This window comes from Artemia sp. Qi Xiang Cuo, chromosome 16, assembly GCF_049724085.1.
Source record: "Artemia sp. Qi Xiang Cuo chromosome 16, ASM4972408v1, whole genome shotgun sequence".
NCBI lineage: Eukaryota > Metazoa > Arthropoda > Branchiopoda > Anostraca > Artemiidae > Artemia > Artemia sp. Qi Xiang Cuo.
In genome coordinates, this window is record NC_142809.1 from 17,151,555 (window position 1) to 17,168,075 (window position 16,521).

Below are 16,521 nucleotides of genomic sequence, written 5' to 3' on the forward strand. Positions count from 1 at the left end.
ATGTTATGTTCCTGGGATTTATGATTTGAGAAGTTAACTTTAGTATTTCATAGTTTGACTTGCCTGAAATCATGAATTAGAATATTTAATTGGCTGTTTGGGGATTTTCAGACCTAGGTATTTTAGATTTTCGTGTGTGTTTGACTCCTGGGGTTTATTATTTGAGAAGTTAAATTTAGTATTTTGTGGTTTTACGTGCCTGAAATCATGAATTAGAATAGTTAATTTAGCTGTTTGGGTTTTCTTTTTTTTTTTTTTTTTTTTTTTAGATTTTCGTGGGCGTTAGGTTCCTGGGACTTATTATTTGAGAAGTTAACTTTAGTATTTCGTATTTGACGTACCTGAAATCACGAATTAGAATATTTAATTTGGTGTTTGGGGATTTTCAGACCTAGGTTTTTTAGGTTTGCGTGTGTGTTCTTGATTTTTCGAAGTTCATTTTGAATTTCTGTTATGAAATGCAAGAGTTGGAATATTTCAGTAGTGTTTCGTTGTGCTTTACCTTGTCACAGTTACATTCTCTTGATTTTAATAGTTAATTTTGAATTTCTTTCATTGAAATGCAAGAGTTGGAATATTTCAGTATTGTTTTGTTGTGCTTTACCTTGTCACAGTTACATTCTCTTAATTTTTCAAAGTTCACTTTGAATTTCTTTCATTGAAATGCAAGAATTGGAATATTTCAGTAGTGTCATGTTGTGGTTTACCTTGTCACAGCTACATTCTCATGATTTTTCAAAGTTCATTTTGAATTTCTTTCGTGAAATGCAAGAATTGGAATATTTCTGTAGTGTCTTATCATGGTTTACCTTGTCACAGCTACATTCTCATGATTTTTCAAAGTTTATCTTGAATTTCTGTCGTGAAATGCAAGAGTAAAGAATAAAGACGGGTTAAGCTTAAAGATATTTATTGCTTAAACGTATTAACAGATTTTTTTTGAGAAAATGTACTAAAACACATGGTATCATTGTATTGGATTTGTCTGGCACCCAGGATATGAGTATAGTATGAACGGGGATTGTGCGCTTAGAGTGTACATTTGCCGACCCATTAGCTGAGAGTATTGCACTAATCTCGGTAAATCAATTTGAAACCTATTGGGAAATCCCTCCCGAAGGCAGTGTTCTTCTAGACTTGGCACCATGAACACCAGTCAAATATTCAATGTATTTAATATGGACCCCTACATGTCCAAATACTGATCCTATTGTCTGCCCTCGGACTTTCTTGGAAAAATTCAAAGTGCCAACAATACCCTAATCATTGTTAATAGCAGTCCGTCGACTGTGAATACTGGCCATTGGTTGTGCATCTTTCAAACTATGAAGACGATTGAATTTTTTGATCCTCTTGGCCTACCCTTTACATTCTTCACTCCACACATCAGCAACTATATTAAGAGCAGTGGGAAAACTATTATTCAAAATAAGACGAGAGTGCAGGATCTGACGACTAAAAGCTGTGGCTTTCATGCGCTACTATATTGCGTGTTCAGATGTCGCGGCTATATTTACAAGCAGTTTCTCAACATTTATGTAGACAATCCTCGTCTGAATGATTTTATGGTGGAAAATATCCTCTCAGACCTGTCTAATATTGATTTTAGTGTCCTACGAGTACAGTGCTTAAAAAATGTATGTGAATTTGTTTATTAATAAATGAAAAATGTATATATATAATAACAATGTCTTTATTCTTCACTTTAGATTTCTTCTTCGGTGTATAGGCAACTGTCGTGAACCACTAATGCTGGTAGATCGTTTGAATTCACTGTATATTGATCTTGATTGGCTGCAAAGTCAGGGTCATAATTTCTACAGTATAATGTAACTTCACTCTTGTCATATCTCTTTGTTTAGTCAATGATACTATTTAAATTCATATTGTGAAATTCACGTGTTTCAATCTGTCTATTTGAGGCAATATCACATACAGTGTTTTCAAATGGTGAATCACATTCGGTAGCTGCCAAATAAAAATCACTTGGTTTATAGTCATAATAGGCAGTGTCGTCACAACGATGACGTAGAAACCAAATTGTCTTGTTACCCCAACAGTTGAATCGTAGACCAGATTCTTCCTCCCAAAATAAATTAAATCCACGACGATACCAATCTCGTAGAAACAAACTAAAATCACGTTTGGGGTTCTTTCCAATCATACCGGGATAGGTATTCTCCCACGGTTCACATTTTTCATAGTGGCAATTGGAGCATAGATGTCCTATAGGATGAGAATCACAAATCTCTTCAAGACATGAATTACAGCCTTTAATTTGTACTGCATGTCCTCTATGCAATTTGCATGGATTGTATAATTTGCACTTTTCATTATAGTCATCAATTGTACAATTTTCACATGATGACCGATCGCCAAGAGTGTACATGCATAGTGGACATGTATAGAACATTTTTTTTGGTTTCCGTTGGTTTCCGATGTCAACTCTCTCACAGCCAAAACAAAACTGATCCTCGTTCGATAAATTCAGAGGGGGATGGTGAGAGGAGTAACTTTGTGACGTTACCTCTTTCGAAGGAGGAGCTATCTACATTGAATCTATGGCAATGTTTTCATAATTATATCCACGATATTATTCTGCTTTGTTTCGATTAATATATCAATAAATTGAGTATAAGCATTTGAGTCACATCGTAAAAGTTTCATACAATAGTCCAATGGGGGAGAATCAGTTTTCATGATATTTTCAAGTGTTCCCTGTGAGAATATCTTCGTTTGAAGGGATAAATCGAGAAAATCGTCATCCAGAATCAAATGTTTTTCCATAATCACAAGATTCGATCTAATTCTCTCTTTCTCAAATTTATTCATTTTTCAATCCTATCACTCTCACCGCTGACTCTAGACTGACCATGAATCATTCTACTTATTCTAACAAAAAGAAAGGGACATTTTCGATTTCGAAACAATTTTATTGTAGAATTACAACAATAATACTACACATGTACAATTAGTGATACAGCTTATTGTCCTCGATATGCTTCACTATTGCACTTAAAGCACTTTGAAGTCTATTCACATGTGCCATATCAACTTTTGCAGCGAAGTATAATTGATCCTCCATTTTAAATTTGCTCAATGATATCACATATCTTGCATATACTTCATCCCATTCCAGACAAAGTCGTGATCCTCTTGTGATTTCCACCGCGATGTTTGGCGCTCTTGTATCAATGCTACCAACTCCACTATCAACTTCTAATAGTGTAAACATTCCGCTCATTATTACAAACATATCCTAATGAGTAAAGTCAAACTGTTCACACTCCTTGAATTCTATTCTCACACTAATAACAACTATAGCAAAAATCCTTCCTTATATTCATTGGAATCCTGTCCCGTTATCAGATCAATACATTGCCCCGTTAGTATTCAGTGCGCGTGTGCAAACTTCGTCCCGGAGTCAATACACTTAGAAACACCCCCTGATTGACCTTGAAAAAGGTGTCATTGACCCGTTAGTGTATCAATAATCCATGAATAAATTATGTATTCCTCGTATGTAAAGAGGCCTTTCTACTCTCACAACTCTATTTTTTTTAAACAATAAAAAACTTTAGCGTAAAGAGCGAGGCGTTGGGGAGGGGATAGCCCCTTTCATATACGGAATAAATTATGTTCGTTTTAAATTTTAACGTCGTTCCTTACTGTCAGTTAAAAAAAACTTGTGCCTTTAACCCTAGAGAAGACCAAAATTTTGCAGCTTTTCAACCCTCTGCCAATAAAATATCCCCCTGTTGAAATAAAATATCCCTTTCAATTCACGCAAATGCTATAAAAACCAATTAAAACTATAATTTAAGCAAAAACATTATCGAAAACTTATTCATCGAATCTATAGCTGATGTAATATTTTCAAATATTCAAAATTTGTCAAAAAATTTACAATTAAAAAAAAATTACAATTCAAAATTGTTATTAAGCCACCAAACTGAAACAGTTTCACAGATATTCCAACAATTTACAATAAAAACTACAATGATTTCCATCAAAAATTGAACAGTAATTAATTTACAAAAAATAGTTCTCAAAAATGAAGTTCTTCAAATAAAAGCAAAGAGCTGTATTAAACCATAAAAGAGAAAAATAACATAAATGAGCAATGAGTAAGCCATAAATGAGCAAACCATAAATGAGCTTAAATGAGCAATGAGCAAACCATACATAAGTATAAATGAGCAATGATCAAACCATAAATGAACATAAATGAGCAAAATAAAAAATAAGAATAATTAAAAAAAAAACAGTTATGTCGAATTCCAAACAGTTCGAGGTAACGGACTGTAAGTAAGGAGAAACTTGGCTCAATAGTAACAAGAATTCTAAAAAACATAATTTTGATAGAAATAGATACATCAAAAGAATCACCTTAATATGCTGATTTCAAATATTTAAGATTCATCAAGTTTAGTATTACCCATCAAACGTTACGAGTCTGAAAAAAACTGTCCAATTTTTGAAAGGGAGGGGGGGATACACCTCAACAAAATTGATATTCTAAATGGAGGTGTAGCGTCTTACAAAGATGTTTTTCAAGTACTCTGTGCGGAGTGTCTCCTCTTCTAAGAGATGTGTTATGCGTAAGACTGATTGTAGTCGCGGCTCACATTTCACTAAAGACATGCCTCTACCCCCCGGTGTAGAGCGGTAGATGGTCCCATATCCTTCAAGCATCCCCTAATATTCTAAAATGCTTGTCAAGTCGTTAGTTAAACTCACTTGTACCGGGAATAATTACTGAGAAATAAACTAATAAATGCGCATTTTAAATTTATTCTGTTCTACGTAATGCATCTGCCCCCACCCCGAAAATTACTCTCACTAGATATATCCAAAAGTAATTAACTAACCACAAATTAATAAGCCACAAGCAATCAAAGCCAGGGACGCCAATTGGTGGGGATTGGACAGGGATGTCTATCACCCCCCGGGCCTTGAAAAATACTTTTTTTGTGTGGGTTATTCAAAAAGCTGGAGGAAACAAAATTACCCAACTTTTAGATTTTGAAAAATGTCTGTTTTAGTAAAGTGTCCCCCCTAAGTTTTGAAAAATATATTTTTCCGTATCTCCCTACCAAATCAAATAAAAAAAACCCTGCTTCCTAAATTTTCGTGAATTGCCGTTCTTGATCCATGCTGAACATATTCTTACCTTCTAAAGTTTTTTCGCCTTTCTGAAAGAACGTTAGTTTTGTTTCTTAGACATGATTTAAGCTTTAATAGTAGAATCATAACTCAGAGAAAATTTAATCCTCTTAGAAAGAAGTGAGTTCTATCTTTAAGATTATTTATCTGTCTAAAAACATATTGCACGGACAAATTCCAGAGCAAGGGAAATTCCACAAATATAATTATTTCGAGAAGAGCACGAGGAAAAATTTTGACTAATTTTCACAAATCATAACAGCGACAACAAAAGTAATTGATCAGAAAATTTTGAGAATTCTCTTCATGCCATGAGAGATTAAATGATTAGGTGACATTTCTTGGGCGAAATGGATCACCAGCTGTGTTCCACATGGTTGGAAGCTTTCGAACTTAGAAAAAATCAATCAACAGACATGTACCTTGATATATAAATTTATAATATACTTACACGGAAACAAATATTTCTGATTATATGTGTTATATATTTGTATGTTAAATATAGTTCAAAGTTACAAACTTTTGTGTTAAATGCGAGCTAATAAAATGGGCCTTTTTTACTTTATTTTTTTAAGAACAAAAGGGGTTTATTCATAAACGAAAAATATAGCAGAACCTGAGGCAAAGATTGTTTAGGTAAATAATTACCCATATAATCGCAGGTAAATATTAAAAGCCTTTTGCTTCAAGTACCAAAAATATAAAATAAAAACATTTCCCCCCTAAACACTTTTCTTTTGAATATTTCAAAATTGTGAAGTTTACAGGGAAGTACCACCTTTTGGTCAACATTTGAATTATTGAACAGTTAAAATAAATGGCGTTTATTTGCATGAGAAAATCTCCATGAATTTACACTACAGACAACATGTGTTTAGGCGAGCTCCTTGCGCTTCAGCGCTATCAGCCTAAGGTTTCTAAAGGTATCTTAGATTCTTAGTACGTATTTGAAGCAGTTAACAGTAACACAACAGCAGAAAACTTAGACTGCACAGAAGGTCCCTTGAAGTTCCGCAAAAAAAAAGTAAAATCCTATTTAAGACGAATCTTTATGGTTTTGATCCGACATTATTTTTCCGTCTTAAACAATGCCCTGTATGTCTCCCAGGAGCTAGCACTTGTTAGTGATAAATTCTATATTTCTACTCCTAAAGATGACCAAATATGTGATTTGGGCATTTTTTTCCAGATCTATCATTGGCAATTAAATAAAAATAACTTGTCATATCCATTATAATTTCTAAAAATCACTGGTTGAAGATGAAAGAAGTAGTTGAAGATGTGCATGGCACGCAGTTTAAAACAGTTCAGTCATCTAAATTAAATGACTGGTTCAGATTGTATTTATGTCTCACATTCTTCTAAGATTAATTTTTAGTTTTTTTTTCAATATCGGGGATCATCATCGAGCCAATTAACTGTCAAAATAAATGACACCGTCAATAAATAAGTCCTTAGAAGTTCCCTAAGAATCGTTAAAAACATCTTTAGGACAATGGTAAATCAATCTCTGTGATTGTTCGCCACCATTCTTGTTAGCTGTTTACCTTCTCGCCTGTTGCACTGGATTTCAGGTATTATCTAGTATATTTTCAGGTAATAAACTCTTGGGTCTACCCATGGAACACTTTCTAATTTGACCTGTGCTGCTAATGACTTTGCTACTAATTTGACCTTTTGTCTTTTAAAGTGGATGCTTTTCCTGGCGAGACACTGCGACTTCATCGAATAACAAGAAAAATGATGGGTGCTTATCTGTGCATTGCAAGCAACGACGTTCCCCCTGCTGTCAGCAAACGTGTTATGTTGAATGTCAACTGTGAGTAATCATTTCGTCCTTACTCTTTCATGAATCTGGTGACAGATTTGTTTGTTTTAATAAGTTATAATCCAGTTAACAAGGATTCAAATGATTATAAAAATCAATGACAACGATCAATGTTATTGTCAATGATCAATGACAATGAATCAAGAATCAATAAAATGAATCGGTTAGAACCGGCTAAGGAATCCTAAAACGTGATTAAAAGATGACTAAAGATCAGTTGATCAAAAAGTTAGATGATAAAAAACTTTCGCTGATTAGATTCTGCCTCTACTATTATAAGATATTAGTTCGAGATGAGAGTTAGAGACAACAAGTGTAAATTTACTACAAATATCAAGAAAAGAAATGTAGCTAAATTATATCCGGCGAGATATGTCGTTAATAATTACGGTGAATTTATAGTTATTGTGAACGAATGCAATATATTAATATTCTTTTGGTGGGAGCTGTATTATTTGGCCTGAAGTGGTTAGCTGTTGTATGTGTTCTGTAGATGCACAGCAAGGAAAATGATGGGCACTTCTTTGTACATTGCAAGGAGTGACATCGATTGACATCCAGATAGCCAATCGTAGGGGGGGGGTGTATCATAGTAATCATATGTATTTGAAGAATAGCTTTTTTTTAAAGAACATGCCCATCTTCCGTAGATTTTGAAGATACCTTCTTTTTACATCTTCGTTAAAAAAGGGGAGCCCTTTTCTGAAGTTTCTATGACAACGTCTTCTATAAAATCTTATATGCCCCCAGGGCATAACTTAAAACCCTTGCCCTGAGGGCTGTGGCGGAGTATCCTCCTGAAAAACATTTCCCTTACATTTACATTGTATTAGTGCCATTGATGAGGTCCTTGTCGGTTACAAGAAATGTAGCTTGTTGAATTTGCAACTGTGAGCATTCGTTTTTGCCTTATTCTCTCACTGATCCGGTAACATATTTGTGTGTAATAAATTGTAATACGGCTTAGGAAAATTTAAAGGCGATTTTAGCCCAATTTTAGCTGATTAGATTATACCCTTATTGTCATAAGAATTTTTTTTGAAGTTATAGTGACAAATGACATAATATATTGCTAAAATATTGTGTTTCTATACTTTTGGACCTGAAGTTTTTCTACTTCTTATGAAACACAGCACTTTTGTAAAAGCATGTTTTTCTTGATGTAAAATTTCCAAAATGTAAAGGCATTTTTTAAAATCACTATAATTATGACAAAGAAACATATATCATTTGATATATTTGATACTAAATCAGCATTGGATTTACCTTGCGAAGGTATGTAGCTTTAACATATCAGGAGACCTTTTAAATGAAATGCAAGTTTGGTTAAATTTTATTACAGTCAATTGTCGATAACTCGAATTCCTCGATATCTCAAATTATTTTTAATCTCTTTGGAAAAACCTGTCTAAGTCAAAGAAAAAACCATGCATAACTCAAAATAATTTTGCGGTTTTATTTTACCTCTTTAAGTAAAATATAATAATAACCTAAAATAATAGAACCTAATATATTATCTAGGATTTCTTAGGTTATCATAAAATAGGGATTTCTAGGGATTTTCCACCAGCCTTCTAGGGATATGAAAAAATTTGAAGTGGAAACACTGCCCGGTATGCAGGTTGCAACGTGTAAACTTTGATATATATTAATTTTGTTTAACATATTTTTTTATCAGATTCTGTTAATGTTCAGGTGTCAATTTTCTAGCAAACTAAATTTATTATTGGCATTTGAAAGTCAAGTCTTGATATGTCAAGTCTATGATATACTAATAAAATTATTGTTAACTTTGTAGTGGCTGTAGGGGGTGAATTTATCGAATTTGTACCTCTGGAAGTCGAATTTTCATTTGGCTTATCGCTATATCTCGTTACCCTTATAAGTCGAATCCTATGTAGAATGACCTCAATAAATCAAAATATTCATAAGTCGAACTATACGTAACTCGGAGAAAACTCATGGTTCCGTGAATTTCGAGTAAGCAAGAGTCGACTTGTACAGGCAGTTCAACAGAAATGTCTCCTGAAATCAATTATCCTCTTGGAACAGAATCATGCTTCCATCACCATTTTCTGCAGATCCACATTGATCTGGTTTTCCTAACATGTAGTTTTTTGCATTTTTTCTTTTCCATTCTGCTAGAAAAACGTTGGGCCACCTTCATCTTAAAAAAAAGTTATTTCTACTTAAGTTAATTCCTGAAAGCAGCAAACTTTATTTTAAAAAAAATGGAAATGCTGAGAATACTGTTGTCTAGGTTTATCTTATCTTTGATCCTTGAGGAATCACAACGCATGAGACACATTTAATCAAATATATTAAATCTTCAATACCTATATATTCGAAATATCAATGTAGAATAAAATGCAACACAGGGAAATTTTCAAGCAAGACCTTGAGTAATTTAACAATTCGACACTCCAACCGACTTTCACACGACAACGTGACTTGATCGTTTCTAATTGACAAAATTTACAGTCCATTGTCAGAGCTCACCTTCACGTCTGCTATTTGAACAGCAAATTGATTTTTTATCCCGTTGTTTTGCCCCGCATTTGTTCAACCATTTTTTTTGTGTTGTTGCTTGTCTTCTTTAGCCGCGTCTACACTCAGCGTTTTCAGAAAAACTGGTAATCTGGATAGTATAGAACGCTACTGCCATTTCAATTTCCCGTTTCTGGATACGGCTTTATCAATTTCCCGTTTTCTGGGAGCTTTATCAAGCAATAAATTTGAAAAGGAAACCATAGGGGTTACCTATGGTAAACCGTACTAAGTAAGACTAAAACGCTTCAAAAAACTTTAGAAATGGCAAAATGAAGACACTTCCTTACAAACTGAAATGTAGAAGGACAAATTTGGGGGTCGGAAAAGTGAAAACTGGGAGACTGGTAGCAGTCTACATTAGCAATATAGACTTGTCTCCCAGTTTTTTATGTCTCCAAAAATGGGGCACTGATTGCTAGTTACGGTTTTCAGGAGAATCAAGAAAGTAATGTAGATGACATGATGGTTCCTTCACGTATAAAGGATACAAGTGGAATAGTTACTTGCTATATACAGTATATACAGAAGAAAATAGGAGAAGAATCACCGTTGGTATATTTTCTCCATATCCCTCCCCCTCCCCCATAAGACCAAAAAGTCATAAGCTTTTTTTTCAAAAAATTGAATATGTGACTTCCCTAATTTATATACAGAGAGATTCTATCATGTCATGTGGCTTTACCATGGAACCAGAAATTCCAAAGCTGGTGCCCTGGTTTTAGATTCAAATGAGAACGGACCTTGGCACTTTCAACCAGTGTAGTCATAAATTTTAAAGAGCTATTTCTAATCTGAACTTTTTAAAAGACGGTATTACAAAAATCAATATAAACTTGATGAAGTTCATCAAGTTTAAGGAAACAAATTTATTTAAGGAAAAAATTTAAGGAAAAAATTTTTCCTTTCACCTTTCTAATCTCAATAGGATGCTTATTTGTAAGCAGTTTCATAATTTAGAGAATAAGCCTCAGAAACACCATCCTAGGGCCCTGAAGTGCGTACACACAATATTAGTGGAAGTTCCAGAGAATTCTTGAGAATTCACGAAAATTTTCCAGAATTCCAGAAAATAGTCTCCTTCAGGTCCAATGCTGGAATTTAATTGATTGATCCAATCCATGTATGCACAGCATTGATGTGAAAGAACTTTACCTCCCATCATCTTTTTTGTCCCCCCCTCACCTAAATATAACCAGCATTTCAACTTATTGCCTCCTCTGTCAGGGGGGTTTACCGTACCCTTTATCCATCATCTTCTCCTATTAATTAAAAAAACTTTTTCCACAAAATAAGTTTTTCAAAGAACAGTAATGAACTCCATTTAACCAAAAATGAGCACAAATAAAGTCAAATAATTTACCAAGCGTAAAAATACCACAAATCAGCATCGATAAATAAATGAAAACAAAAACGAAGAGAAATTACAATAAATAGCCGAGTCAAACTCAAAACAAGCAGAAATTAACATGAGTGAGGCTCAAAACCTCTATGCCTTCCCAAGGCAGAACATAATTTGCACTTTACTGAAAAAATATAAATGTTTTATTTTTATAACTTTAATAAATCAAATAATATTAACATTTTCATTACTAAATATCAGCATATGTATATTAAACTGACAATGCACATTCATTTGTATTTATTTCAGTTAAGTGCAAATTATGTTCTGGCCTTGGGAAGGCATAGGAGTTTTGAGCCCTACTCAAGTTAATTTCTGCTCGTTTTGAGTTTGACTCGGTTATTTATTGTGATAGTGTTTAATTTAGATTCATACCTCCTCTAGTTGACTGAAATAGAAAACTTGATACCATTCACAAAAAAAATTGTTTACTTTCTTTGATAGCTTGGATACACTTATGCTACTTTGATTTGGTTAAATTTTGAGAGAAGAAGTAGCCCCGAATGTTTGAACATAATAGCCTCAGTTGTTCTTGCGATATTGGTAAGATGCCTTATTATAAATTACCATTATATCATTGCATTTTATTTAGTTTTAATGAAGTGTTAAGTTTTTCAGCACATTAAACAAATGAAAAAAGGGGCAAACGAGAAAGACTACTTCTTGCCGAATTATTTTTAACTATTAAATGGTACACCGATCCTTTCTACTTTAGGCCAATTGAGTCCTATTCAGAGTTACTACGACAACTCCTTCGATACGTAGTAACCTGGTCTAAAAAAAGAAAAAAAATAATAATACATTGTACCCACATCGATCTTAACTATAAAAATGTCGAGCCTTCCAATCACTTTCGACTATTAAAAAGGGTACTAGGCATGGGCGTAGGGAGGGGGCGGGGGAGAGGAGGGGGGCGGGGGGCAGCTGCCCCCCCCTAGACCTTCAAATTTACATTAGATATGGCTGAAAAATCAGATGGTTGGAAAAGCAGTTGATAAAAGGCCCTCAATCACACTATCGACTGCTCCCCCCCTAGACAATATGCTGCCTACGCGCATGGCACTAGCCCTTTCAATTTTGAATCAAATGAGCCCTTTTTGAGTTGCCCCCAGGGCATAAATTACAATCTTGCCCTGAGGGCTTTGAGGGGGTTGTCATCCTCAAAGACCTAATTTCCAGAACTTTCAACTACTTTAAACAGAATGGCTATATAAAAATTTTAATTGGATTTGTTTGGGGAAATGGGCGTGAGAGGAGGGTTAGTTGCCCTCCAATCACTTCCGACTGTTAAAAAAGGCACTAGCCCTTTCAATTTCCAATCGAATAAGCCCTTTTGAAGTTTCTGCAACAGCGCTTTCAATCAAAACTATATATGCCCCCAGGGCATAACTTACAACCCTTGCCCTGAGGGCTGGGGGGGGTTCATCCTGAAAGACCTAATTCCCAGAACTTTCAACTACGACGAAGAAAATTGTTATCTCGAAATTTTGATTGCATGTGTTTTGGGAAATGGTGGGCGGGAGAGTTGAGTTAGTTGCCGTCCAATCCCTTCCGATTATTAAAAAGGGCACTAGCCCTTTCAATTTCCAATTGAATGAGCCCTTTTTGAAGTTTCTATGACAACCCTTTCTATAAAAACCTTATATGCCCCAGGGCATAACTTACAACCCTTGACCTGAGGGCTGTGAGGGGGTTTTTATCCTCAAAGACATAATTTCTGGACCTTTCAACTATGTTGAACAAATGAGTATCTCAAAATTTTGATTGGACGTGTTTGGGCAAATGATGGGCGTGAGAGGGGGGGGAGGGGGGTTACTCGCCACCCAATCACTTTCGACTATTAAAAAGGGCACTAGCCGTTTCAATTTCTAATCAAATGATTCCTTTTTGGAGTTTCTACGAAAATGCTTTCTATAAAAAAAACTTACATCCCCCAGGACATAACTTACAACCCTTGCCCTGAGGGCTGTGGGGGGAGTGGAATCCTCGAAAACATAATTTCAAGATTTCTTAACTACGTCGAACAAAATGGCTCAAATTTTTATTGGATGTTTTTGGGGAAATAGTGGGTGTGAGAGGGGTGTTAGTTATCCTCCAATCATTGTCTGTTAAAAAGGGCACAAGCCCTTCAAATTTCCAATCGAATGGGCCCTTTTTGAGGTTTCTACAACATCACTATCAATGAAAACCTCATATGCCCCCAGGGTACAACTTACAACCCTTTCACCGAGGGCTTTTAGGGGGTTATCATCCTCAATGACTGAATTTCTAAAACTTTTACCTACGTTGAACAAAATGGCTATCTAAAAATTTTGTTGGATGTGCTTGGGGAAAAGGTGGGCGTGAGTGGGGGGCTAGTTGCCCTCAAATCACTTTCGACTATTAAAAAGGGCACTAGTCCTTTGAATTTCCGATCGAATGAGCCCTTTTTCAAGCTTCTACGACAAAGCTTTCAATAAAAACCTTATATGCCCCCAGGGTATAACTTACAACACTTACCCTGATGGCTGTGGGGGGAGTGTCATCCTCTTAGATATAATTTTCGGACCTTTCAACTATAGTGGGCGTGAAACGGGTGTTAGTTGCTTTCCAATCACTTTCAACTATTAAAAAGGGCACTAGCCATTTCAATTTCCAATCAAATGAGCCCTTTTTTATGTTTCTACGACAACGATTTCTATAAAAACCTTATATGCCCCCCAGGTATATCTTACAACCCTTGCCGTGAGGGCTGTGGGGGGGTGTCATCCTCAAAGACCAAATTTCCAGAACATTCAACTACGTTGAACAAAATGGCTATCTCAAAATTTTGATTGAATGTGTTTGGGGAGAAGGTAGGCGTAATTGAGGGGTTAGTTGCCCTCCAGTCGCTTTAGACTATGAAAAAGGGCACTAGCCCTTTGAATTTTTCAACCGAACGAGCCTTTTTTGCAGTTTCTACGACAATGCTCTCTATAAAACCTTATATGCCCCCAGGGCATAACTTACAACCCTTGCCCTGAGGGCGGTGGGGTAGTGTCCTCCTCAAAAACATAATTTCTATTTGTAAATCAACTATGCTGAACAAAATGGATATCTCACAATGTGTATTGGATGTGTTTGGGTAATTGGTGGGTCTGAAAGGGGCATTAGTTACCTATCTGTTGCTTTCAACTATTATATTTAACACTAATCATTCGGACTTCCAGTTTAAATAGCCTTTTCCGAAGTTTCTATGACAACTCCTTCGATACAAAGTGCCCTGGTCTAAGACCAAGAAACCAAAAAATAAAAAAAAAAAAAAAAAAAAAAAATTTTACAAACATCGTTCTTTAATTAGGCAGCGCTATTGCGCTGCCTATGATAGCTTAGAATGTCTCTTGAGGTGGTAAAAACTGTAGAATTCCGTGTATTGTTATTACAGCGGGCGCCAAAGCCTCGAGCAAGGGGGGGGGGGAAATTTAGGTAATTATATATAAATTTCACATTTTATATAATTGTTCCCCATCCGAAGAGAGAAGAGGGTGCAAACTTAGGAAGTACCATACTAGAAGCAGAAATCTGGCATACATTTTAGTGTCTATATCAAAGGCATTTATTTATTTCAAGTATTGACTATATTAATTTCTCCAGAAATATAAAGGAGTAGTAATGGTTAACTTCCTCCTTATCCAAGATTGGTCTGAAGGTTCCTCTCCTAGGAAAAAAATAAAAGTGGTTGGAAACACATTTTTTGTGAGCCTACTTTCTGACTTCACTAATCGATACAACCAGTTTTTCAAAATCAATTTTAAAAAATATTCCAGAAAAAAGAAGTTTTTCAAAGAAAAGTAAAGAGCCATATTCAAAACTAAGACGAGCAGAAATGAATCCTTATAATTTATAATATTTAAAACTTTTAAAAAGCAGAATTGACTATCATTTGAATAAATGAAACCCAAAATGACGAGAAATTTAAATAAATAATGAAACAAAAGGTAACCGGCTCTGCTCATATTAATTAACAATTAAATCCTAAAGAAACAGAAATTCAAATAAATAATCAATTTAAACTCTCAAGGAACAGAAATTGTCATAAACATACATAAATCTTTTAAAAGCCAAAGTATCATTTGCGCTTCACTGAAAATAAAATATATTTGAAAGCTTTTTCTTTTGATGATTATAACTTCGTTTTGTTTAGTTGGTGTTTTGGCAAATAAAAACCACACAGTACAAAATAAATGTTGTTTTCAGTGAAATACAATTTATATTTAAACCTTTTAGAGGGTTTTAGAGGGAGGAGGGGGTGGGTAGCATGGCTCTTAATTGTAAACCTTGAAAACTCTCGGGATATTGCTTTTTTGTTGTGTTCCTGTTGATGATCTGACAACTAAAAATGCACATCTCGAAATAAAAATTGTTTTAAGTAAAGCCCAAAGGATGCTACAGCCATAACAAGGTTTACGGGTCTGTAGCCCTACCCCAGTTTGTGGTAATTTCTGTTGGTTTTAAGTTTGACTTGCTTATTTCTTTGATTTCTGTTTGTTTTAGGATCTATTTATTAATCTCAAGCAATTTCTGTTATCAGTATGTGTCGTGTAACTATTCATTTTGGTTTCTATTCGTCTTAGACTTCATTTATTCATTGATGGTAATCTCCAAGGGCGGATCCAGGATTTTTTTTAGAGAAGGGGCAAAATAGGTTGATCCGATAAACTTGCGTCAGGGGCAAGTTTAATTAACGCGAACTTGCGTTAATTAAGTAAATTACACTACTTTAGACTACGTTAGGGGGGCGCGCACCCCCCTCACACCTCCCCTGGACTCGCCACTGGTAATCTCTGGTCATTTTAAGCTCAAATTAAATAAAAAATAAGTTATTTTAACTGAAAGTAAGAATCATCCCTGATCTTTCTTCTGACAAAAAATAAAAATTCCTCATTTTCAAAGATAGGAGCTTGGAACCTCTACAGTAGGGTTCTCTGATATGCAGAATTTGAAAGTGTAATTTTCATTAAGCTCATTCGACCTTTTTGGGGATGTTACTCCCCTTTTTCAAAAATCAGGCAAATTTTCTTGGTCTCGTAACTTTTGATGGGTAGCATTATACTTAGTGAATTTTATATATTTGAGATCTGCATAAAAAGCCAATTTTTGGGATGTATTAATTCTTATTAAAATTCAGATTTTTGGGTACTATTGGTCCCAATGGCTCCTTACTTACAGTTCGTTACCACTTACTGTATGATAATTGTGAGACTTTAATTCTGCACGTCTTAGGTTTTAATATGGCTTTTTAAGTTTCTTTGAAAAATCTAAATTTTCGAAAGAATTTTATTTTTCTAGATCATTTCTTTGCATTCCTATTACAGGATTGGTTTGTACTATCTTCAAACATGACTAGGTTTTAACACAGCACTAAAGCTAAAAGTGAAACATATATAACAAAATAGATTTGGCGGTTTGATTCAACTTGTTCTCGAGGAAAAGAGTAAAGATAAGGATCATTAGCGCTCTCAGCCTCTTTGAATTTATTTACAATGACCCTATAAATGTTCTTCTCATTTTGTAATAAAAAGGGCTGTAATTTCATTTTTAGTAGCATTATTTAGCTGTG

At 34.8% G+C, this 16,521-nt stretch overlaps 1 protein-coding gene across 4 annotated transcripts in view; it reads left to right on the forward strand.

Annotated features, from left to right (window-relative positions):
- Window positions 1-16,521, forward strand: part of LOC148942634 (lachesin-like) — a 582,410-nt gene that overhangs the window by 446,688 nt on the left and 119,201 nt on the right. For all 4 annotated transcript variants that reach the window (XM_089102786.1, XM_089102787.1, XM_089102789.1 and 1 more), the window contains one exon: window positions 6,857-6,985. In XM_089102786.1, coding sequence (XP_088958912.1) covers window positions 6,857-6,985 — 129 coding nt within the window. The remainder of the gene's footprint in view (window positions 1-6,856; window positions 6,986-16,521) is intronic.